General features: G+C 41.2%; 1 protein-coding gene and 1 pseudogene across 10 annotated transcripts in view; both read right to left on the minus strand.

Annotated features, from left to right (window-relative positions):
- The window catches only part of SASH1 (SAM and SH3 domain containing 1), a 233,739-nt gene that overhangs the window by 40,703 nt on the left and 168,714 nt on the right, over nucleotides 1–24,322 (minus strand). For 8 of the 10 annotated variants that reach the window (XM_074333692.2, XM_019746922.3, XM_019746921.3 and 5 more), the window contains 2 exons: nucleotides 22,154–22,266; nucleotides 16,791–16,892 (listed from right to left, as the gene is read on the minus strand). In XM_074333692.2, the coding sequence (XP_074189793.2) occupies nucleotides 16,791–16,892; nucleotides 22,154–22,266 (215 nt within the window). Of the gene's footprint in view, nucleotides 1–155; nucleotides 3,595–16,790; nucleotides 16,893–22,153; nucleotides 22,267–24,322 lie in introns of those variants that run through there. The other 2 variants (XM_019746925.3, XM_019746927.3) reach the window with 2 other exon arrangements.
- Nucleotides 20,733–21,850, minus strand: LOC109455389 (lanosterol 14-alpha demethylase pseudogene; annotated as a pseudogene).

A 24,322-nucleotide genomic window follows, 5' to 3' on the forward strand; every position in this document is an offset into this window, starting at 1 on the left:
TTGCAATGTAGAAAAGTAAACAAGGGAAGGACAAATCTTGAGGAATTTGAATAGAAAAGAGCGAAGCAACATAGCCAGAAGCAACCAAGAGCTTTTCTTTGAAGTGACAGAAAGCACATTTTTCCTTTCACATTAAACAGACCCAGAGAACTTACCGGTTTCGGCATTTAGGAGGCCTAAGGGGCAATTTTGAGCGCGATGGGTACCCCCACCCCCTCCCCACTTGGAGAGCGTCTTCACTCTTGTTCCGTCAACTCTATAATCTCCAAGTGACGATTAGGCACTTCTGGAACATGGTTCCTTTGGCGTTACATGATCAGACAGGCTCCACCGGCACAGTTTAGGATCCGACAGGGGAAAAAAAGTGAGGGCACTGGATTCAATTAGCTGCTCTCTGCTTGCTGACTGAGTCCCCAGTTACTTGCTAACTGCATAACTTGTAAGAAAGGCATAAGTCATCAGCTCTAAGCAAATCTCCTATTCACCACAAGGAAAAAAGGGAGTGTTGTACGTGGCAAACAATCCCTGTTTTCACTGACGAAGGCTCCCTGACCTCCCGCTGGCCTCCGGTCCTTAATTACTGTCTATGGAATTCCAGAGGAAGAAAAGAACGCGAGAGAATCTGAGCAAACCCTGACCAGGACGAACCCTTACAAGTGACTGAACTTAAAAAAGATCTCTTTTGCAGATATTCTTCTCAACACCCCCTGAAGGGAGTTGTCTCGATTGAAAATAGACAGCCTTCCAATGGCTATTTTTGAAATTGCTGAATTAAAACTTATGATTTTGGTTTTCTCCTAAAGTTGTCACTTTCTCTCTTCTCTGTCTCTCTCCCGAGTCCTTTTTCTATTTTCACCACGAGAGTCAATGTAGGTTGTTTCCCCTTCACTGACACTTCTAAAAGTGTCTTAAATTGTTTCAACGATTATATCAGAGCAACTGAGTTCTCTTGTATTCTAGAAAGGTGAGCCCGGGGAGTATGTCACAGATAATCATTTAATTTTCTCAGGGGTGTCTGGGGAGCAACAAGCACATGCTGTTACTTAAACAGAACATCATCTAAGCAAGACAGGACTGAAAACCCCTATGAAGTGTCCTAGGTTGCAAGCCATGTATGTATTTTCAGGGTTATATCCACTGAGTTGAGAAAGCCATGGGTTCCCACTGCACAGTTCAGAGGCCCATTCCTAAGTGCTTCTTTTCATTGGGTGGGTCTTTATTTATGCAAAGGCCCCTCTCTTGGTAGGACATTGCACAACAGAAAAACACTCTTTCTTTTTTTTAATCACAAAGAGATCCCAGGCTGTGAAACAGACCACCAGAGCTCACCTCGTTTTCCTGGGTGACTGTTCTTCTCCCTTTCCCTGGGCCCCTGCGGCATCTCTCACTCTTCAGCAAGAATCTCCCTCTCCCCCAATTTTCTGACCCAGAAATGTATCCTCCCAGCCCTTATGGAATTTCCCATTATTTCTCCCCGCAAAGGTTCGCCACACCTTCCCTATCCTGCCTAGTTCTCCATTTCACAAATCGGTTCACCAACACCATCTCTGGTTTCACATACACCCCTTCCCACTGCCACCTGAGGGCCCACATGTGCCACAAAGTGTGGCAGGTGCTTTCCTGACGCTGTGCTGCCAACTCTCTGATAAATCAAACGCTCACACTCCCAGGCACTGTGCTAAGTATTTACACATAGGAGCTCTTTTCACAGACAGTAAATGGCAGAGGCGGAACGTGAGCCTTTGTGGGTTTGCTCTGCCACCCAACCTCTACGTGGCTTTTCTTCACCCAAGACTGACTAACAACCACATTGCACGCAACGTTAGGCTTAAAACTCCTTACAACTATCATTAGAAGTCCTTGGCTGAATCTGCTACTTGAAGAAAACTAAGAAAATGCGGACGCCCCAATGAGAGTGGGGGGAAGAGAAGAGGGAAGAGAAAGCTTCTGGAGCCAGGGCTTAATTTCCAAGTCCACCAGCACGGGACTTCACTTCTCAGGGTCTCAGTATTCCTCTACGCAAATTGTGATAACATTTATCTCCAAGTTTGCTGTTTTAAAAAGTGTATTATGTATCATTGACAACGAAAGCTCAGTATGTGCTTATGACATCTGTGCATTACTGATTGGAATTCATACAAGGTCTACTTGAATTCTTACAAACTGCTGTTTGAAGTGCTATGTAAATAGCATAGGCAAAGAAAACATGAGAAAGCTAGAGATATGGCCAACCTGCGAGGCTGGGTCTGAACAGGTTTAGAATCAGACAAGAGTCTGAGCACAATTGGGAGCAGGAACGCTGGAGTTGGGCAAACGTAGGCTCAGGTCCCCTTAGTGACACCTGTGAACAGCCTGTGACCTTGGGCGTGCTCCTGAACTGCTCTCATTTATCAAACAGGGAAACATAAGCCTCCCATGGTTCTTGAAAAGACGAAAGGAGATCTTGAACTGAGGCTCAGAGCCTCTATCAGTGTGGGGTCCTCGGGACGCTGGGCCAGGACTTGAGCCAGGCAAGATATGAGGAGGGTGGAGGGGAGGACACGCCTACGGGTCGCCCTAGTGGCCTACTCCTCCTGTGTACCCCCTTTTCACTGTCACTGCCCCCACTCAGAGGACGACTCAGGTATTTATGGAGATACTCAATGTAGAGCATTACGTAGGCACCCAACAAGGGCTTGTCCTTCTGAAGACACCAAGGTCACAGGGTCAGGGACCATGCCTGCCCCCCTCCTGGTGTTCACAGTGCCCAGTGAAGGGCTCGCCACAGTGGGCCCTCCCTACACATGTGTGCAATCAACGTGGAATGAAGAGGTTTAAACTCTCCAGCCCTGTAGCTCCCAGCCCTTGCTGTGTATCAAACTGTGGAATATTGAAGGATCAGGATGGGCCAGGTCACCCTGGGAAGCTTCTTGATGGAGGGAAGGTGGAAGCAGTGGGGACAAATTTCATGAGGAGGGGACACCACTGGTCTTGTTCATTGGATAGCGAACTTGAACTTACCTAGCACACAGTAGGTGTGCAAATTTGCTGAGGAGATTTCAGCATTTGACTCCTACACTAAAGATTTGTTCATCAGATCCTCAGGACAACATCTGAAGGCTTTACATGCAATAAATGACTTGGCATGGTCAGAGCCCGGCTCTTATATCCAGTTTCTGCGTATGATATGCTCCACTATGCAGATACTACAGTGTTTCCCCGAAAATAAGACCGGGTCTTATACCGTATTTCCCTGAAAATAAGACTGGGTTTTATATTAATTTTTGCTCCAAAAGACGCATTATGGCATATTTTCGGGGATGTCTTATTTTTTCATGTACAACAATCTACATTTATTCAAATACAGTCATGTCATCTTCTTCTGGAACATCGTCATAAGGTACTAAATGCATCCATCTGGCTGATCTTAACTGGGACTTATTTTGGGCGTAGGTCTTATTTTCGGGGAAACACGGTATGTGGAAAGGGCCTCTCATAACATGGTACGTGGAAATGGTTCTCATTTTTTGAGTTCCTCTGAGCATCTCAAATACCCACGCTCTCATGTGCCTGCACACCTGCAGATACCTTTTGTTGGAAAAATCTCTGCCCACCCCTACCTCCTATGATATAGCCCCATATGTCACCTCCTCTGGAAAGCCTTCCTGGACTTCATCCTCATTTTCCTTAGGCTGTGTGGTTGTACAACCTAAACAAACTTTATCATAGGACTTAGCATAATATGTTGTAATTACAGTATTACTTAGCCCTTCCCTAAAACTTCATGAGGACAATGAGCAGTGTCATATTCATTTCTGTGCCTGTATTTTGGTAATATTTATTGTGTATGTTTGATTACACATGATATATATTTAATTATAGACAATTTGGAAAATGCAGAAACACGAAATAGAGAGTAAGAAATCACCTATATTCCCCTACTTAGATAGAAAAATTAGTAATGTTTTCACTTATGTCCACATACTTGTTACACACACACACACACACACACAGACACACAAAATACACTCGTGTTTCTGTGTTTTGTTTTGTTTTTACAAAAAAGGATGAGCTCATGTTCTTTAACTGCTCCCCCTCCCAAGGTCACCATGAGGGTCCCCAAAGCCTCCCTCACATGAACACATAGTGTAAGTAGAAACAAAGTGTTCACTTATAATTGTGACCCTCACTGAGCTACACTGCTGCCCAAAAAGGTGTTCTTTAGAGAAACCCTGGAGCCCTCAATAAATATTGTTCATACTGCTTTATAACCTGCATTTTAAAATTTTGAACATGTTCCTATGTCAACCAACATTCAACAACAAAAATATATATTAATGATTCAATAGTATTCAGTCATAGAAGTATACCACAATTTATTTAAATAATACCCCCATCATTGGATATTTGCATGTTTCCAATTTTTCACCATTATAAATACTCTGACGAACACTTTATAGTAAAATTTCTAACGCATCTAACATTCTCTTCTTTAGAATAGATGATTAGATTATAGAATTGGTGGGTGAGAGAATAGGCACCTTTAGATGTTTTGATACCTATTAACAATTTGCTCAGCAAAAGCTTTATAGTATTTTTAAATCTCATAAGTAGTATAATAAGAGTATCTATTTCCCCCACACTATTGCCAACACTGAACATTACAATATTCTTTTCCACTTAGATATGTAAAAATAGTATCTACGTTTGAGCTAAATAGAAATTTCCTGAATGAAATGAATGAATAAATGAATGAATGAATGAATGAATGAATGAATGAATGAATGAATGCAGTGAATCAAAGTATTAGGAAGAGTGAAGTATAGAAATATAAGTAAGCAGGCTTAACGTGGACTTGAAAGGTTATAGTCTAGAAGTCTGGGAGTAAAATGAGAGCCCAAGAAAAATTCAGAAATATGTTCATATAAGTCAGCTGTGATAAATACATAAGAGCAACAGAGAGATAGACACAGGCTTGGGACATGGAAGGACACCCCTCTGTCTGGGAAACAGAGACATGCTTCAGTGAGGGGAAGGGCACTTGTCATGTGCTGGGGGCGTTTCCATGTTCCTATATGAGCCTAGACATCCAGTATTTTGGTGGCTCTGTGGTCCCACTCCTTTCCCCTGACCTTAGATGCCCGCCTATCTGCACAGTCAAAGAAGAGCTCGGCTGCTGCTGCTGCTGCTGCCTTTATAAACATTCTGTGACACCACTCAGCAACAGCTTTAGGCCCTCCTCTTCACCAAGAGGGATTTCATAATCTCTCCAACAGGCCCGATCTCCTTCTACTGGGCCAAGAAGTGATGCATTCAAGGTCACTCCCTACCTTAAGGGCATATTGGCTCCGGGTGCGTAAGTTCCAGCTCAGCACTGTTGGGCCATGGCAGGGGACTTCCAGTCACAGCCATCACAGGTTAATGTTATTCTTTGTGTTTATAAAAAAATGTGCCTTGCTCTTGAAAGAAGCCAGAATTACTTTAAAAAGTGTTTATGAGTTGTCAGAGTAATAAAATATGAAACACATTGTGGTTTTGTGTTTTGCTTTGTTTTTTTTTTTTAATTTCACAATGGAGTCAGGGAAGGACTCATCTGTTTAGGAAGAAATATTTTGCTCATTAGCTGGTGACATCATTGCCCTCTGAAATTAGAAGATTTTTGTCAGCATATGGAAAAAAAATGAGATTCCATTCTTCTCCCTAAGGTACAGTATAACACTGAAATAATCTCTCTCGCAGTTTCAAAATTAACTAGTTGTCGACAGAGAGGAAGAAAGAGGAGGAGGAAGAGACGGAAGAGAAAATAATTACATGATACTTTTATCTGTAAAAAGTGTGGGAGAATTTGAGGTAATATTACCATCCCCATAGGGGGCAAAGGCTTGTTACTAGTACTTAATTCACGTAAGCAACTGTTTTAAAACACGGTCAGACAAAGGAGCAGCAAATGGATGCTGCCTTCCGCAATAACCTCTACTCTAATCCTTAAACCATGAACTTTGAATTGCTTTTAATCCCCCTCAATGAATGTTGCTACTTTTCCCATAAGGAGGAGGGAGGAAATCTAAGCCCTCAGGAGTCCTACAGTCCAAGTGTAGAAAAACTGAGAATGCAGGGAACCCCACCCACCCACCTTAATTCTACAAGTTGTTGTGGAGCCTAGAACATTTCTTTCCTTCTCCTGAAAAGGGTAGGGGGAGGTAAGTGGAGGAAAGAGAACTGACGTCCTCTTCACTCTGGAAATCTCTGGAAGATTTTTCTCCTTGAGATTATGGCACCCTGCCCATAGGTCAGAGAACCCTGTTCATATAAAATGGTGAGTTAAGGTAACATAGAAGTGTTGGGAAGGGAGTCAACAGTGTGACCCAAAGCTAATCTATGGTGTCGGGCACTAATGCAGGCTTCAGCAAAATCCCAAACCCACTCATTCCCAAGTGCATTGGTTCTCACACAGCACATGCCATGGAAAAAGGATGATTCAGAATAGGGCTGCCAAGTAGGGCAATTACATATGTGTGTGAGGCCCTAGTTTCTGGAGCTGATGGAAGTTTTCATCCCAGAAGCGGTAAGTCTCCAAAGGGATTGGGTGGTATTTGCAAAGTCAATTACTCTTATGGCATCTTAGACTGACTGATTCATGGATCAGGCATGATGACTTCTTGGACAGGGCTGCCCAACAACCCTGCCTAGGCACACGATGGTGTAGAAATAGAACTGAGGGAGCCCTGTGGCAACGGGGGGAAGGTGTAGACTCTAAGTCGTTTCCTCCAACCAAAACTTAGGCCACCAGATCAACAGTCATGTGCTGAAGCCGGAGGCGGGTGGTCCAATATTGCCTTCTAGAGCCACGATCTCCAACCTTACCTTTATTCTCCTTTTGTTTATAGAGTAAATGATAAGCAAATTTACTTCAACTGAATTGCTTCAAGAAGGAAATATACTTCCAAACTCTAGAAATCTACCAGGCTGAATCCTTGTAAAGGAATCATTTAGTGCTCAAAAGGATGTAGTTATCTGATTGGCAAAACTGCCAGGTCTGTGCTGATTGCTGAAAACTGAACCTCAGAATACCCTTCCCACAACAATGAACAAAATGAGCAACAGCTCCCCCTAATATACACATAACTAAAAACGAATGAAAATAGTCTGCCAAGAGTAACCAAACAGGAAAGGCACATAATCTAATAAACTTTAAAACTCCATGATCAAGGTAAGAAACAAATTTCTGAAGACCCGTGAAAAAGGCCCTCACTTCTCCAAAAGCCAGACTGGTGGGAACCTTGAGAATTATTTCATATAATCTCAAATCTGGAAGGAAGCAAACTGCGTGGATTTTTTATCTTTTTCTGATCTGGGGGCAGTGAAAATTACTTCAGGAGAATAATGAGTGAAAAGAAGGAAGGTCAACAGTAAGGCTGATCCCGACTGAAAGAAAGCCTCTAGAAATTCACTAGGAACGGGAGAGATGAACTCAGGCAGACTGGCTATGCCCCACCCATTCTTCTACCCAAAAGCCGAGTAACTTGAACCATGATGCAGTGCATTTAACAAAATCTTAGGCGAGAGTAGGCAGAGCCCAGGTATCCCAGTGAGAACCACTTTCCACCTCAGCTGAATTTCCCATTCTCAGGCCATTATATCAGACTTACAGCAATAACAAACATGAATGGTCCACAGAATAAAGCCCTCGACTGTAGCTTGGAAGAAAGGAAAACAATCGACTGTCAGATAGCATGGCAAAAAGGTCAAAAAGTAATCCTCATTAAATATCAGCACATATAGAATATCTGACCCAAGCTACCCAGGCATGATCAAGGTGAAAACAAAATGTATGGCAACCATTCAAACCAACTACAGCAATGAGGAGAGAAAAAAAAAGAAAAAAAGGAGGAAAAGTATGGAAAAACACAAAGATGGTTAACTTTCAATCCCATCATTCCATCAGAAGAAAATATCACTTAAGGACAAAAAGAAATTCCTCACAGTTGCTTCATTCTATAAAATAATTTAATAAGAACATGAATTCAATTAAAGGAAACCTCAAAGACAAGATGAATGATGTAAATTTAAAAATTCCAATCATAAAGAAATAGAAGACCAAAACTAGCAATTACAGACAATTTCAATTAAATTCGTAAATAAGAATGAGCTTCTATACCATAGAAGCCAAAATACTGATATAGAGAAAAGCTATATTAGTTAAGTCCGTTTTCTCACATGACCTGCATTTTAAGATTTACCCACCTCTTCCATATGGCCTTTGACCTTGCTGCTCGCTCTACCTGACACAGCCTTCTCTTGCTTCCGGTGAACTCTTACTGGGTTTCAGCCACCTTCTCTGGAAAGGCTTCCCACACTCCTCTCACCGGGGCTTAATGGATTTTCTGTGTGTACTTATTGCATTAGGTGAGACATCCTAATTAAACCCCCAACAATGCTCTCCACTGGTCTATCCCTTCTTCTTACCTGCAAGCTCCCAGTATATAGGGACTGGCATGTAGTAGGTGCTCAACACACGTCTGCACAATGAATGAATCAAAGAATGTTCGCGATGGCATTGCTTCACCTACACTCTGGGTCAAAAGTGCAGGGAAGGAAGTGGCCTTTTAGGAACTCATTATGCAATGCTATTGGCATTATACTAGTGATGGTACAATCAACTCTGGAACATCAGAAAGTGTGGTACAAAGAGGGAAAGGCACAGGGACAGAAAAGAGACTAAAGGGATAGTTCTACAGAAATCATTCTGTGAATAATTCGTTTTTGAGTTTGGTTGTATGAAAATATGGCTTTTCAAATGAGGCTCGTTAGCTGATGACTAATGGTACTTCCAAGAGTTCGGATGTAGTGGATTAACTGTGGCTACTTAAACATTCAAGTGGACCCTGAACAAGGGATGGGTAGACCGTGACTTCAATAAACTGGCCGAGGTTAGAGGCGGCCCAGACTCTGGATCCTACTCACGAAGCTCAGGAGGCCTGGGAGTCCCTGCAACCTGCCTGTTATATAAGATTGGGCACCAGGGCAAATGATTGAAGGAGGAATTAACATGTGATGAATCAATAGCATTAACCAAGTGTTAGAAATCCTCTCGTATCACCAACCTCCCCTGAGGTTATTCCCAAGAGCAAAATGAGGAACTGGCATTGCAAATCTAAATGCCAATCCCTAACTGAAATGGTATTACAAATATCTGTACTTAAGATATAATCAGCCAGCAGGGGAAATGTGGTATATCCTGTCTGCTATTCATGGATTAGGTTGGACCAATGCAACTGACATTTTTATAGCTCAACAGCCAATATGTCCAGTTTCACATGACTCAACCTAATAAAAGAAACAACAGACCAGAATGCATCAAAAGCTATCTTAAATTAAAATTAAAAACAAAACAGGTATCCTCAGATGATATAGTACCTGAGTAGTCTGTCATAATTTATTTTTGTTCACATGGCCCTGAGTATGTTGAGGAGGGTCTGAAGGCAACACCCTAACTCCCTGTAATTGTATAAACCAGTGGAGACAGAGATGTACCTAGTCAGTTTGCCAGGTGCAAGGAGCCAAATTTCCAGTTATTGGGGGGCCTGTCATGAGAGTGTCCTCTAACATAACACATATGGACGCCCACACCCACACACTCAATGAGACCATCTTGTTAGCACTATGACCCTAGGTCATTTCAGAACAATTAACGATTCTTTCTTTCCAAACAGTACTCCTACAACTAAACATGCTTACTGAAATCATACCAGACCCACAACAATACCTTCTGAAACAAAAAATAAACTGGCTATGTGACTGATAAAATTATAACCAAGTAAATATGCACAATTTACATTAAGCTTTTCTGACAACTCTAGCCTATCTGCTATAATACGTAAGCATAAGCATTGCTACCACGTGAGTGATATATACACAAAAACAACATTTTTATGGGAATTCAAGTATTTTAAGAAAAGCAGTTCACAGAAAGGCAGAAGCTCTTCACCTAAAGTAACAGAAGCTGGCATTCACTGGGTATTTACTTTGTGCCAGTTCATCCTTGCAACACCCAATGGGATAGATAAGCCTGCCCCTGTTTTTCCAGATGAGGAAACTGAGGCAGAAAGAGATGAAACAATTTGCCCACAGTTGCAGAGTTAATAGATGGTAGAGCGAGAAGGTGGAGCAGGGATCTGAACGCAACATCTGACTCAAGCCTGTGAACTTAACCAGCCCTCTCGCCTGCCCACGCTGGGCAAACGCCTGGCTTTTCTGAGGCCAGAGCCTCCTTCTTGTCTAATTTTGTTTAAATATGATAATCTTAAGGACTCACAGCAAACACACGCCTCAAACGTTGGCCCTTGTCCCAGGCAGAAGGCTGGGGTGGGATGATGGTGTGGAATAAATGACAAGAAGGCATCTAAGCAGTGGTTCTCGGTCAGTTTATATCCAGTTAAACCAAAGTTCATTTTCTCAAGACTTCACTATGTATATTGTCCCAGTAGTCTGATTTTGCCTCTTAGTCTCACTATAAGCCGGTCTAAAGAATGACTATTTTTACTCTTCAGAAGAGAATTTTAATATCTCCTTACTTTACTATCATTTTAGTTTCAAAATCACTTGTATTAAAATTAAGAGTAATATTTCTTCCTGTACATTCTCATCCAGCCAAATAAAAAAGAAATTTATAGAAAGTATTTGTAAAAGTCTGAATAATCATCTGAAGGCTTCGAGTATGCATTAAAAGACCAGAAATCAAAAGTTATTTTTAACACAGTTACATTTAGAAAGATTTAGAAAAGTGTTAACTATTTGGGCACAAAGTAACAAAGCATGGTATATAGAATTGCTGATATCTGGCCCAAGGATACAGGGTACAAATACCCTCTGGCAAATTATCTACTCTCTCTCAAATTTTCTTATAAAACACAATGTAAGAATAAAAGTAAAAGAAGGTTCACCATTTTTGTGAAGATTACTGTACAGATAATGCCAACTCTAATACTGTGGTATGTATGAGTCGCTGCATAATTTCTGCATCCAATGAATATTCAATCAAAGGCAGCAAAAATATGAAAATCATGTATTTTTTCAATTGCTGAATATATCTAAAGGTGGAAGAAAATTTTGTATAGTTATCATGTGTTGTCATTAATGAAAGTCTTCTTTAATAATAAGTCTTCTTTTGGGATTTCCCCAAATGAAAAAGCTAATAATGTTGGTTTATAGTCTTCTTTTAACACCTTTGAAATATAGAAATTAAGTCATTCACTATAAGAACCACCAAAAAAACAACTTGGTGGTAGGCTCTCCTGTCTGTCAGTACGTTGTCTTTCAGGAAGTTCTAGCCTACGGCAACTCTCCCTTCAAAAACATCAAACCTGAAACCTCTGGTTTAAAGACAACAACTGCTATTGGGGCAGGTGAAATGACTCTGAAAAGCCTAAGGAAAACCCAGCAGCTGGCAAGAGACAAATTTATGGTTTATAATTTTAGAAAGCCCCAAAGAGTCTTGCATTATGCCACCCAAAACATCTCATAATATGGGGATATTTTAGGTGAGACCTTTAAAGTCCTCAATCAAGGAAGCACTTAAAATAGTATTTTGGAAAAAGTGGAAGAAGTGACCACTTTGCTTTCTGTCTCTGTTACCCCCAAATTTTGGACCCAGTTCAACCACAGGGCTCCCCTGTAAATCAAACTAGGTTAGTGACAAAGATATATTTAGAGTTGGAATAAAAAGCTATAAAGAGAGGCACACGTGGCTAGAAGGTATTATTATAACACTGCAGTTATGACATTATAGCATTCTTTGAGCAAGTATTTCCCAACTCTAAAATTTCTCCAAATGTAAAAGTGATCAGTTTATGATATGATGACTTGCTTTACAAAATAACTCAATCACAAAATATTTTACCATAGTCGCTTCTTAGAGCTAGTAAGGAGCTCCAGATAGGGAAACACAATTCCAAGTTATTTGGAATATATTCTGTGTGAAGTGATACAACTGAATCGGACCAAAATAGATGTTTGGAATGGACGTTAAGAGCTCTGGTGTTTTTATTGGCCGTGTTGTTTTAATTTTGCCTTATACGTTATGTATTTTAAACATAATTTGAATGGCATCATAATCAAATACATTCCAATTTGACATTTTTTGGAAAGATGCTTCTTTGCTGCAAGCATTTTCACTAATATTTAAGTACCAGATACAGATCACCAACTCTTAACTACCAACTTTGTAGAATCGTAAAAACTGATTTACTGAAACTTGTACCTTGAGAACAAGGTATAAAGTCCAATAAGATGAAGAACCAAGTTTCTTTAAGCATTTTCTTAACCAGAAGGTAAACTGAACCTCAAGGCTTAAAATTGTTGAAAGCTTAAAATTTGAACTCATAACATTCCCCCTTGCGGGAAGCAAATGAAAGCAAAATTTACCAAAATAACATGAAAATATTAAAATAAACATTCAGATATTTAATAAGGAATCAAGTTAAGTATTCAACCGGAAACTCTTTTACTAACATGAACACTCACAACAGAAGTTTATTATTAATGTAAAGCTGCAAAGAACAAATCCTCCTCTGGCAAAGAGAAAGCTATTTTTCACTTGCCCTGGTAGCTATCTTTAGTACTCTACACTCTTGGAAACCAGGAATGTGAATATAGATTTATTGTGAAGCAACACGCAATTATCTAATACCAGTCACGGGGGTGGGGAAGCCTATGAAATCCATGCAAATGAAATCCGAAAGCATGGCAGACGTCAATATAGGCATTGAGCTCTGGTGACAAAGGCCTTATGGTCCTCGAAACTTTCATGGCCTGGGCATTCCCAACTATGGCCAGCGGGCTATTTACATCTCAGTATAGAAAAGAATCGACAGAAAACGGAAAAGCACTGGCTCTCGCATAAAACACAATCAGAGCGCCTAACCCATGGAGGCTGCAGAAAGAACAGGGGGAATTATCTGACACTAATTACTCCGCTATCAGGCCAATCTAGAATAATTGAGAAGGAATATTTTGGATGGAGTTTCTTGCCAAATCTCCATAAAAACACAGGACAGACCAAAGTCAGGGTAAAAGGGGTGAGTGCCACGTCCGTCAGGATGGCAATCAAGTTCAAGCAAACTTCAGTGCCAGCGGTGGGTGGCTGTAGCAACGAACGGCGTGACTGGAAGTGGCCTTGGATGTTTGCAGAAAATGAGCCAGCGAAACACATAGGGGACATAATAAGGCTTCAGAAAACTCTCTCTATTGATGAATACCCTGTCTTCACCAACGTCCCTTAACAAAAAGAGAAGTCATTTCTTTAGAACTTCTGGAAGACGACGCTAGAAGTGGAGGGAGCTTATAGTATTCCTCTGGCCCGTTGTCCAGTAGCAGAGACTGAACTTACGTTGCGCCATCTATGAAGAAACAGTTTGCTAAGAAGCTAACAATATACGTGTGCCCATGGCATCCCAAGTCTGTGTGTGCACGTGTGGGGGTGACTTGACCTCTGCAGGGCCCTGCAGGGTACACGCCATCGGGGCAGGACCTGTCTCCCTTTCTCCTTCACTTCACCCTTGGAACCTGAATGTTTAGCATCATGCCTGGTACACAGCCGGCGCTCTGTAGACATCTCCTAAATGAGCAAAGAAATGCTCAAGAGAATAAAAGGTCCAACCTTTAAGAAATACCCATTTCATTCTGACCATTTATATTGAGGTCTTTGTTCTGACTCACCCTGTGAAAGGGGTCCATGCTTAATACTGCTTTCTTAGCAGCTCGTACAAAAGCCTAGAGTACTCAATTTATATTCACTTTTCCCTAAATGACACAAGCATCTCTCTTTGCTGCCTAAGCGTGTGGGGTTTTACTCCAGTCCTAGTTCTCGGAATGGATAGCCTTATCACCCCCTCCTTGACTCAGATGTGATAAATCAGGACAGTCTACAGTGAGTCTGATACTAAAGGACCTCTGTGGACAGCTGGGTCTTTGTGTTCTCCCCCGAGTTGGGTTTGACTCACTTCAGTCCTGAGTTACTATATTTATTCTTCATGATTCCTTAGGTTCATAATTTACATTTATATTATGTTAGTCGTTAGGAGTTGGGGATAAGAGACCCAAAACAGGCACACTGAAAAACCACGGACATGGCTCTTTTGATTACCTCATAGTCCCAGAGCACACTGCTGGCTAGCATATGACACATTTATTATTATAAATAGTAATGCCTCAGTCTCTTTCACACAAGAGCAAACAAGGCAGGACTTCCAAATTAATAATCTTTCGGGTTTTTGTTTTTTAGCTGCAATAGAAATCTGGTGCCTGATTCAGGAAACCAGGGAAAGAAGGTAGTAGGAGGGTTGTCTTTATTTCTGATAAGCTAGCAATTGTTGCTTAGATGCAAAGGCAAAAACTGAAAAATGTAGTCGCAAAACACAAAACATGCTCTAAAGCAGCCAGGAAGGGTGAACACTTAAATACAACTTTGTTCATTAAATATTTTTCAAACCCACTATATGAGCTGGACACTGAGCTAGGCCCTCACTGGAGACACACAGCAACAGAGCGTGCCTTTCTCACTCCAGGAGCTTAGTATTTCCAAGGAGGCAGAAATATTTGGACGACTGTATGATTACAATCATACGATTGTATGAAATACTTGTGTGATTACTTCTGGTACTCTAGGATAACTGTCAGGCTTCATGTATAAACTAGTTAGGAAAAACACAGAATGGGAAGCAACCAACTATACATGAGGAGATTAAAGAACGTTTCACACAGGAGGTAGTAGGTGGGCTTCACCTTGCAGGATGCCTACATCTTCACCTGGAAAAATCTGAAGGAGGAGATTTTCGGGAGAGGAAATTGCGTGAATGAAAGCAGAGAGTATGAAAATACAAGCTGTGTTCAGTATTGTGTGCGGGGTCCAATGTGGCTGGAGTGGAGACTATTAGGAGAGGAGGTGACAGAAATAAACCCTCGCATATATCGTCAAGTAATTTTCAGAAAGAGTGCTAAGACCATTTAATGGGGAAAGGATAGTCTGTAACAAATGGTTTGGGAAAACTGGATATTTACCCGCAGAAGAATCATACGTAACCATTAACCTAAAATGGGTCAGAGACCTAAACTTAAGAGCTAAAACTATAAAACTCTTAAAAGAATACATAGGGGGAAATCTTAATAACATCAGTTTTGACAATGATTTCTTGGATATGACATCAAAAATAAATACAGGCAACAAAATATAAATTGGACTACCAAGACAGTGAAAAGGCAACCCATCGAATGGGAGAAAATATTTACAAATCATGTATCTGATAAGAGAGTAGCCTCTAGAGCAGGGGTGTCCAAACTGCAGCCCACGGGCCAACTGTGGCTCGCAATCCATTGTTAATTGGCCCGCAGCAAATTCCACAAATATATTTAGTTTACTTAAATAAACCAAGTGAAGCAATACGTACTTCACCTGGAGTGAGTGGCCCGGCTGTTTGTGTATTTTACTGCATATGGCCCTTGGTGAAAAACGTCGAAAAAAGTTTGGACACCCCTGCTCTAGAATATGTAAAGAACTCTTACAACTTCACAACCAACAGCAAAACAAACAAGCCAATTCAAGAATGGGCAAAGAACTTGAACAGGCATTTCTCCGAAGATGCACAAATAGCTGATGAACACATAAAAGGATGCTCAACACCGTAGGCATTAGGGAAATGCAAATCAAAACCACAATGAGATACCAACTCACACCCATTAGGATGCCTTTTATTTAAAAAAAAAGGCGGGGGGACGGGAATCACAGGTGTTGGTGAAGAAGTAGAGAAACTGGAGCCTTCATGCACTGCTCTCAGGAATGTAAAATGGTACAGCCACTGTGGAAAACAGTATGGTGCCTCCTCAAAAAGTGAAACATAGAGTTATGTAATGATCCTGAAATCCTGAAATTAGGTATATGCCCCAAAGAACTGACAGCAGGAACTCCAAAAGATACTTGTACACCAATGATCACAGCAGCATTGTTCACAACTGCCCCAAAGCTGAAATACCCAAGGGTCTATAGACAGATGCATGGATAAACAAAATGTGTATATGTACAGTGGAATAAGTGTTTCACTTATTCATCCATAAAGTTCTATATATGCTGCAACATGAATGAACCTTGAAAACATTGTGCTAAGTGAAATAAACCAGATCTAAAAGGACAAATGTTTTATGATTTAACTTATAGGAAGTACCTCGAATAGTCAAATTCATAGAAACAGAAAGTAGAATGGTGGTTGGCAGGGGCTGTCGGGAGAGGAGAATGGGGAGTTATTGTGTAATGGTTATGGAATTACTGTTCTGGATTTTGAAAAAGTTCTGCAAGTGAAATATGGTGATAATTGCACAGCACTGTGAATACTTAATGCTAATGAATCGAACACTTAACAATGCTTACAATGGTAAATTTTAAGTTATGTGAACATTAACACAATTAAAAATAAATACCAGCATGAATAACACTATTCTGACTGTAGATGAGTTTCTATCAGGTAAAGAAAACTGAGTTAACATGTAAGAAGAAACTTCTTTTCAGATCCAGGTGGGAGTTGGGAATTGCGAGACGAAATCACAAGGCTGAAACTGTGCAGGCTGTCCCTTCTTACCCTGTTTCGCCAAAAATAAGACCTACCCGGACAATCAGCTCCAATGCGTCTTTTGGAGCAAAAATTAATATAAGACCAGTTTTTGCTCCAAAAGATGCATTGGAGCTGATTGTCCGGCTAGGTCTTATTTTCGAGGAAACACGGTAGTGGAGGTGGTCAAGACGCTCAAAGAGAAAGCGAACTTACATTGCAGTTGGATGAGCCATCGCATGTGGGGTAAGAACCGTCCGGCCAGTCGGCAGGGTCCAAGGCAGCTGACTGCCGGTGCTGGGCCTCGTACTCCTTGAGCTGCCATGAGAGGAAATGGAAGATTGAAATGGAAACAATGGCCAACGCTATCTACTAAGCAGCAGAAAGAACTCTTTGCAGAAAGAACTTCTTCATGCCACTGTTGGTGACAAAGGGCCAGCCAAAAACAAGGTTCTCAAAGCCAAAATGGAAGACCCACACCCTGCCTACCTGGTTTTCATCTTAATTAAACCAACAGGCACAACCGCCTCTTTGGATTCTGTATTCCCAAAAGAACCTCGATTTTCTCCTTCCAACATCAGAACTCATCTTTCACAGTCCAATTCTAAGTTCTAAAACGAAATTGCCTGTAGTGTGGCCCCTGAATTACCTCTCTCGGTAGAAGACACAGAGGTAGACGATGCACATTTCAGTGACACCGAGGTGGAAGCCTGAAACCGATTTTTATAAAATCACTTGCTTTTCTTGTTCTAGATGGCTTCAAGTTACCAGTTCAGCATTATCGCCTATAAATGTTATGGGATGTTTGGGGACCCTTGTGGGTGAGAGGAAAATATTAGGTTGGTGCCAAAGTAATTGCAGCATAAAAGGTTAAAAATAATTGTAAAAACCGCGATTACTTTTGCACCAACCTAGTAACAAGGTATCGAGAATATGTTCAGAGACATTTTTAAAGTTGAGGTTTAGCGACTAGGTTTCTACGTTTTGAAAAAGACAAGTGGAATATTACAGAACATTAGCAAATTTAACGTAGCAGAATTAGATGAAGGATCTTTCCGAAGGGCAACTGTGAGGAGTTCCAGGTGTGTTTTCATAAAACAGAGACATTTAACTCTGCCACATAATACAATGAAGTTGTCACTGCATTACAAATTCTACTATACAGCAGTTTTTACATATGGATTTAAGACCCTGATCAAATCATGGTCCATGAACGAAGAAGCCACCAGGAGACGGGTTATGTCCCATCTCTTGTTGGGGTCAGGCGTGTCCTCAACCACTGGAGCTATGTGGATGTAGTAAAGCCACACACTGAAAACATCCCTCTAGCAACTTTCCAAAGCATTAGTGCTACTACGAAATTCTTTCCTGTGCATACATGTGACAGGAGATGGATCAGGGGCAGGCAGACAGTACTGATTAATGGGTGAGAGTTTAGCTGCAGAACAAAATACCAGCTGAGAGACCTTGGGCAAATGACTTAACCCCTCTGTGCCTCCGTTGTTCCACCTGGAAAATGGAATGACAATAAGTCCATCTCACAGGACTGTTCCCAGAATTAAGTAAGATATGCATGCAGCAAAGCTCTTAGCACACTGCACCTGTGCAGACTTAGTACCGTCACATTATTACAATCTCCCTGTGGTTTCAGATAGAGAGCTCAAAGTTCACATCAACTCAGGATACTTGCCCTTTTGATATTTGGGGCACTAATATCATGTGAATCTTTCGAGTATAACATGAGGGGCATTAGTATTGTTCTAATCTTTGTAGCACATTGAACTTAGGTATTTGAATGTTCTTTCCTTTCAGGTATATTGATTTCTGAAATGCTAGAATCTCCCGGTATGATCGAAATAGCTGCCAACTGAAATCTGGGGTTAATATTCATTTTCTCCAGGTCTGTGCTCTACTTTTATACTCAGCTTGAGTCCCAACTCCTAGGAGCCACTAAATGAGCTTCGTCGTTAAAAACAAGACAAATTCCTAACTAGTCACTCATCAACAGAATTAATATTTTTCTTCTGCTATCTGTACATTTCCATCCATTACTTTGAGGTCCAGCAGCTACGAGTATATTTATCCTAATTTCAAAATGTTATGTGCATTTCACAGGCAAAAAACAGCCTGGTTATTTACATAATTACATTTTTGATATTCCACTCAGCTCCTGAAGAAGTTTTGACTTAAATATAATTTCATGAAGGAAGGACAATTTATGATTTCATTTAAAATTTATACATTTTAAAGCAAATTTATGGTGTTTTAGTTTAATTCCAGCAGCTTTAAAATAATACGTTTTAAACTGTGTGTGTGTATATGTGTGTTTGTGTGTGTGTGGGTGTGTAAGAGGAAATACTCCCTCCATCCTATTTTCCTTAGTCTTACAGTTTCCTTAGAGTTGGAAGTCTATGACATAATTCTTACAGGGGATGACCATCTTTAGTAGATTAATGCTTATTCTATCTCTCTAAGACTTTTAGAGAGAGATTTCTAAAGTGTCCCCATTTCTAAGAGTGCTTATTGTACAGGACATTCATGTTATATCTACTCTAAATCCTCTCCAGCTGCAATTTCAATTCACTTCCTCTTATTCTGTCCTCAGTTGATATTAAAACAAAACTCTCTTCAGTACATCCTGAAGCTGTACTGTTTAATAATCCTTCAAATACTTGAGGACAGAGATTAAGTTCTTTTCTGTGATAAATCCTTTCCAATTTTACCCCATGGGACCTACTAAAACAACAACAACAAAACCCTCCATCACTTTGTTGCTTCCTGACAGACTCTCTCCATGAGCCGCTCTAGTTGCCCAAATCTCTGTGATTGATGCACAATAGCTGCTATAAGGTAATAATTCAATAATACATATATATAACCCCCCCTCAGTTCATATTGTGTACTCTGGTATACCAGATGTCCACATTCCCTTTACAAATCTGTTCACCTATTCCTTAGTTCCTATAGCGATGGGCTCACACCCATACCCTACTTTGGAGAACTATCCATGGTTGATAGAAGTTGTCTCTCCAGGGATGCCTAGAAGAATACTCCCTCTTCCCCATCAGTTTTCAGCCTCTTTTTCTCTGGCAGGACAAACTCTATAATGTAATTCACCTTCCAGAGCTCCCCGCTCCCTAAGGAATCAGGCTGATACTAGATTTCTCCTGAAATCACATCTCCATGCAGCTTCTTCCCCTGTCTCTCTTGCTTCCCCCCCCCCACTCAGATTTCTCCAGAAAGCTAGCCATTAATAAATCACATGCACAAGAATCCCCATGTCAGGCTCTGCTTCTCGGGAACTTGATGTAAGACAGCTATCATTAGGAAAAGTTCACAATGCTACAACATCAGTCATGACAAACATCAAGTACTTTGTTAAAAATATTCTAAGGACTCTACTTTGGACTTTTACACAGATGTGCCCTTGTGGAATCAGACATATATTTATCAGATGAATAAATATATAGTATTTAGTAATTACAGCAAGTTAATGAGCAGTCTTTAGTAATCATAGTATTTTTTTAGAAAATACGATTATTAAATCATGGTCACAGAGCTCTCTCAATTTCTGATAGACAACGCTTCCAGTTAAACTGTGAAAAGACATATTTCTCTATAACACAGCTCCATCATTGCCAGGTACCATCACACCAAAACAACAATGTTCTCTTCTATCCGAGGCTTTAACAGTGAGTTTATTCCCTTCCCTCTCATCCTTATTCAACACCACAAAAATTACCCAGATAGATGAATAGCCTGTGGCTTCCAAATCTCATGGGCTTTCTAGACCCTGGAGAACTAGTGCAAGATTTAAGGACCCTAAACTTACTTGCCAAGAGCTATGTATGCTCTTAAAATTAGCACCTGGAAGTTGTGATATTTGGAATTGATCAATTACCTTGATTCCCCCTAAACATTTTTTTACTAATGAGCTTGACTTCCTTAAAGCACATGTAGTATCCATCATAAAACTATTAGAAAATGTTTCAAATGCCACTAGATTCGATGGAACTATTCACTTAATAATACACGAAAAATCTTTCAAAATTACACACTCAAAAAAATACACTGAGCGTTGTTTCATCAACTTCATTTTCTTCAAATGTTTGTGCATCTTACAGTGGTGTTTCACACATTAGTTCCTTACAACATTTTTCATTTTGACCTTTCTATTGATAACTGCATATTCAGGGTATGAATAATGGCTCTATAGTTCACAGGGGGAAAATATTCATCAATGAGGTAATATTCATATAAACAAAACATGGTGGACCAACCAGTCTTCTTCATTGGAGCATAGGCAAAATATTCCCCAATATACCCAGCTCCAAATGGCACACAGGCAAACTGCTCTCCTGGTGCCGGGTTGTCCTATCAGGATTAAAGTCCCCACGGGGCTTTAAGTCTCTGATTGACGGTGGGAGAAACACACCTCTGATGTCCTACAGGATGATGGTCATGGTCATTATAGGAGGTCTAAGTCTTAATGTTTCTTTTATACAGCGATTAAATAAACTTGGATCCTTGAGCTATCTGGTCATAAGTTCAAGGAAGCATATCCTTTCCATAGATGAGTATCTACTCTAAGTAACATTTTTCTTGAAGTTTGTTGTCTCTTCCAAAAAGAGGCCCACCCAGCACTTGGAGCTGAGGATGTCTGCTGCCGTGCCAGGAGCAGGCCACCAAGTTTCCCACTACTCCATCATGTGTCAAAGGACACCCATCTTTGTGTGGAGAATCTAGTCAAGTTTAGAGAATGTTACCAGCTTTTTTCTTCAATCTGTGTTTTTGGAATGCTTTATAGAAACTACTCTTAATCTCTTGATGATCTCTGTCTGGAAACACCAAAGGCAGCCAACCTGGCAACAGACGCTGCATGGATACAACCTCCACCCAAATCTGCATACAGCTGTGTCACCTTCTCGTGGCCATGGAAACCATGGCTGGCTGTTCAAGTTTGGAGCTCAGAAAGAGCTTCAAACAAATTTTTCTTCTCCCCAACTTTGAAAGTATTCACTTGTTTCTTTTTCAATGATAGAAACGTGTTACTTAAAGTGGATTGTGTTAAGGCCACTTCTAACATTTTCTTCTACTCCAAGAAACCTGGACTAGGCACATCATGTGCCCCTCCCTTCCCAGACACAGGCATTGTCTGACAACTAGAGACCTCTTCTGCACGCAGATCTTCATTTTTACAACTAAAAAAGCAGTGCAGCAGCATCACTTTGCAAAAGGTAAATAAATATCTTACCTATCATGGTGTAACCACTACAGCTCTGTATTTCTCATATGTATTTTCTAGCAACTCGACTGGACTTTGCCCAAATGCTACAGCATATTCAAGGAACGAAACTGGAGAGAAAAATGTACGGTGGACTTTTCAACCCCAGCTGGCAGCTAGGTTGGGTGGTCTCCCAAAGACCCCACCTCCAAATACCATTACATCGGGCATTAGGATTTAACATATGAATTTGGCAGTGGGGGACACAAACATTCAGTCTATAACAGGCCCCAAACATATTTAAATGTAAGGCGGTCAAGTACTGACAACAGTAAGGCAATCTCTGCACTCTTACCCTAGCAAGTGCCTCTTCAATGGTGATCATCTTCTCCTTGACCATCATCATCAGCTGAATCCGTTCCTCATCACTCATTGTTATCTCGCTTGCTACATAACCCACATCTTCTCCTAGAGATTGAAGATAAAGAACAGGAATGACAACAAGAAAGATAAAGCAGAATGCCAATCGTGAGATTTCATCATGTACGATTACGGGAAGGTGTGACGCAGGGGAATTGACTGTCCCTGTCATGCGTCACTGACAGAAGAATCGGAGCAGTAACGGGGCTGCCTTGTAGGAAGCCAATGAGCGCATCTCATTGGGAAACAGACTCGAAGAACATATACAGATGGTGATACCGCAGAAACAACTCCTCCAGAAGAATCAGAGCTTTGGTGATGGAGGGTCCAGGTGAGGCGTTTTGGAAGAAAGCAGACAGGCAGTCAGAGGTGGGGCAGATTTAATTTAAAGACCCAGTTAGAACAGAGAAGCATTCCTATGTCCTTCTTTGGCCAGGGCTCCCTGTGTCCTTCTATTTTAAATATGAATGAGAAGAAAATGTTTCCTCGAGTACAGGGAACCCTCTGCCATGACAGAGAAAGGTGTGGTCACAAAGTCAGCTGACACCCACAAACCTGCAGCCTGGGGAAACCTTACTGAGATATCTGACTGCTGTTGTTCCTCAGAGGATAAATGCAAATAAATATAATCACAGATGTAAAGCAGTCTGAGTTCACTAAAAGGAAGGTAATGGGGGTGCCAAAAAAATGTATACAAGTGGACACTTGGTCAACATTACTCAAGCAGTAATTTGCCGTAATCAGAAGTGTCTGGACGCTGATGGTAACCACTCTGAGCACCTCTTGTGATTGCAGAAGTCAAACGTGACTTGTATTCATCTTTTGTTATCGGTGTACATTGAGCATTACAATTTTAACAGTTTTCCTTTCTTCAAATATGTGTACATTTTGCTGGCACCCTCTGTATATATCTGTCAGAAAGGCTCACTGTCACAAACTTGTTTCCAAACCGTGAGGGGGAACTCAGCTTCCAACTGGAAACTGAGGAACCCAGAACTGCAGTGGAAAACAGAATCCCCACGAAGTTTCTTCGGAAGTCTTTTCCTACAAAGCAAACGGACTGCCATCGCCTCTAACGTGTGAGCCGCGTTGGCTTGCATGCCTCTGGGTCAGCATGTGGGGAAAGGTATGTCAGTGAATCCTGGCTATAATACGCACACTGGGACTAAGCCGCGTCCTAGTCCCTCATCTTTCTCCTCCTGCCTTGTCTTTCCCATACAGACCTTACTAGCTTCGGCGTCATTAGGATGCTTGGCTACGGCATAATTTACCGGTGGTGTAAAGGGACAGATGAAAAGAGGCTGGCTGCATACTTGTAGGCCCCCCTTTCAGGCAGGACCAACCTTAAAATTTATGTTCCTCTGTGTCTCCCTATCTCATTTCCATTTTCTAATCAATCAGGCCAGAAATACCACTCCAGTTCCCTTTGCCTCTCCTCTCCTTGCACAGGGAGACTAATAGAGTATGCTGGGTGAGGGGAAAGCCTGCTGGTTTGATTCATTTCACTATCTCTGTCAACTCCGACGGTGGAGGGGTGATGGTGAGTTGGTTTGGTCTTAAAATGAAGCCACGTGAGCTGCTCAACTGTTGGCTGCCTCCCTGCATCCCTTTCTCACTCTCCTTCTCCTTTTCTTTCTTTCTAAATAAGACTCTGTTAGAATCCAAGGTTTACTTTGAATCACAAGTGATCCTGGGTGTGTACCAAAAGGAAAAACTGGAAATGTTTAAGAATAACTCCCTTCAAGCAGGACAACTGAAAAAAATAACCCCACGGACAGCTGCCAAGGAACCCAGGTGCGCTACTGGCATCCGTGCTGTCTGTGTCCACTTTTCTCATTTCCATGTGTTTAAGTCACTGAAGAAGCATTCTGAACAGGGCAGGATGCTCAGAGTTTGTGAAAGAAATCAAGTCGTGTCACTGGTGAGCAACTACACATTTTCATCTGATGATAACCTTAGTCCGCAGGACTGGATTCTAGAAGTAGCTTTGTTTCCATTCCGTCTCTGAATACTGGGGCAGCATAAATTATATAACTGGGCCCCAAAGGGATGACATGTTTACTTAATATATAAACAACAACAAAGACACGGCCAGGAGGGCAGG

The sequence above is a fragment of the Rhinolophus sinicus genome, chromosome 2, assembly GCF_057876585.1.
Source record: "Rhinolophus sinicus isolate RSI-liver-muscle chromosome 2, RSI-T2T, whole genome shotgun sequence".
In the NCBI taxonomy this organism is placed as follows: domain Eukaryota; kingdom Metazoa; phylum Chordata; class Mammalia; order Chiroptera; family Rhinolophidae; genus Rhinolophus; species Rhinolophus sinicus.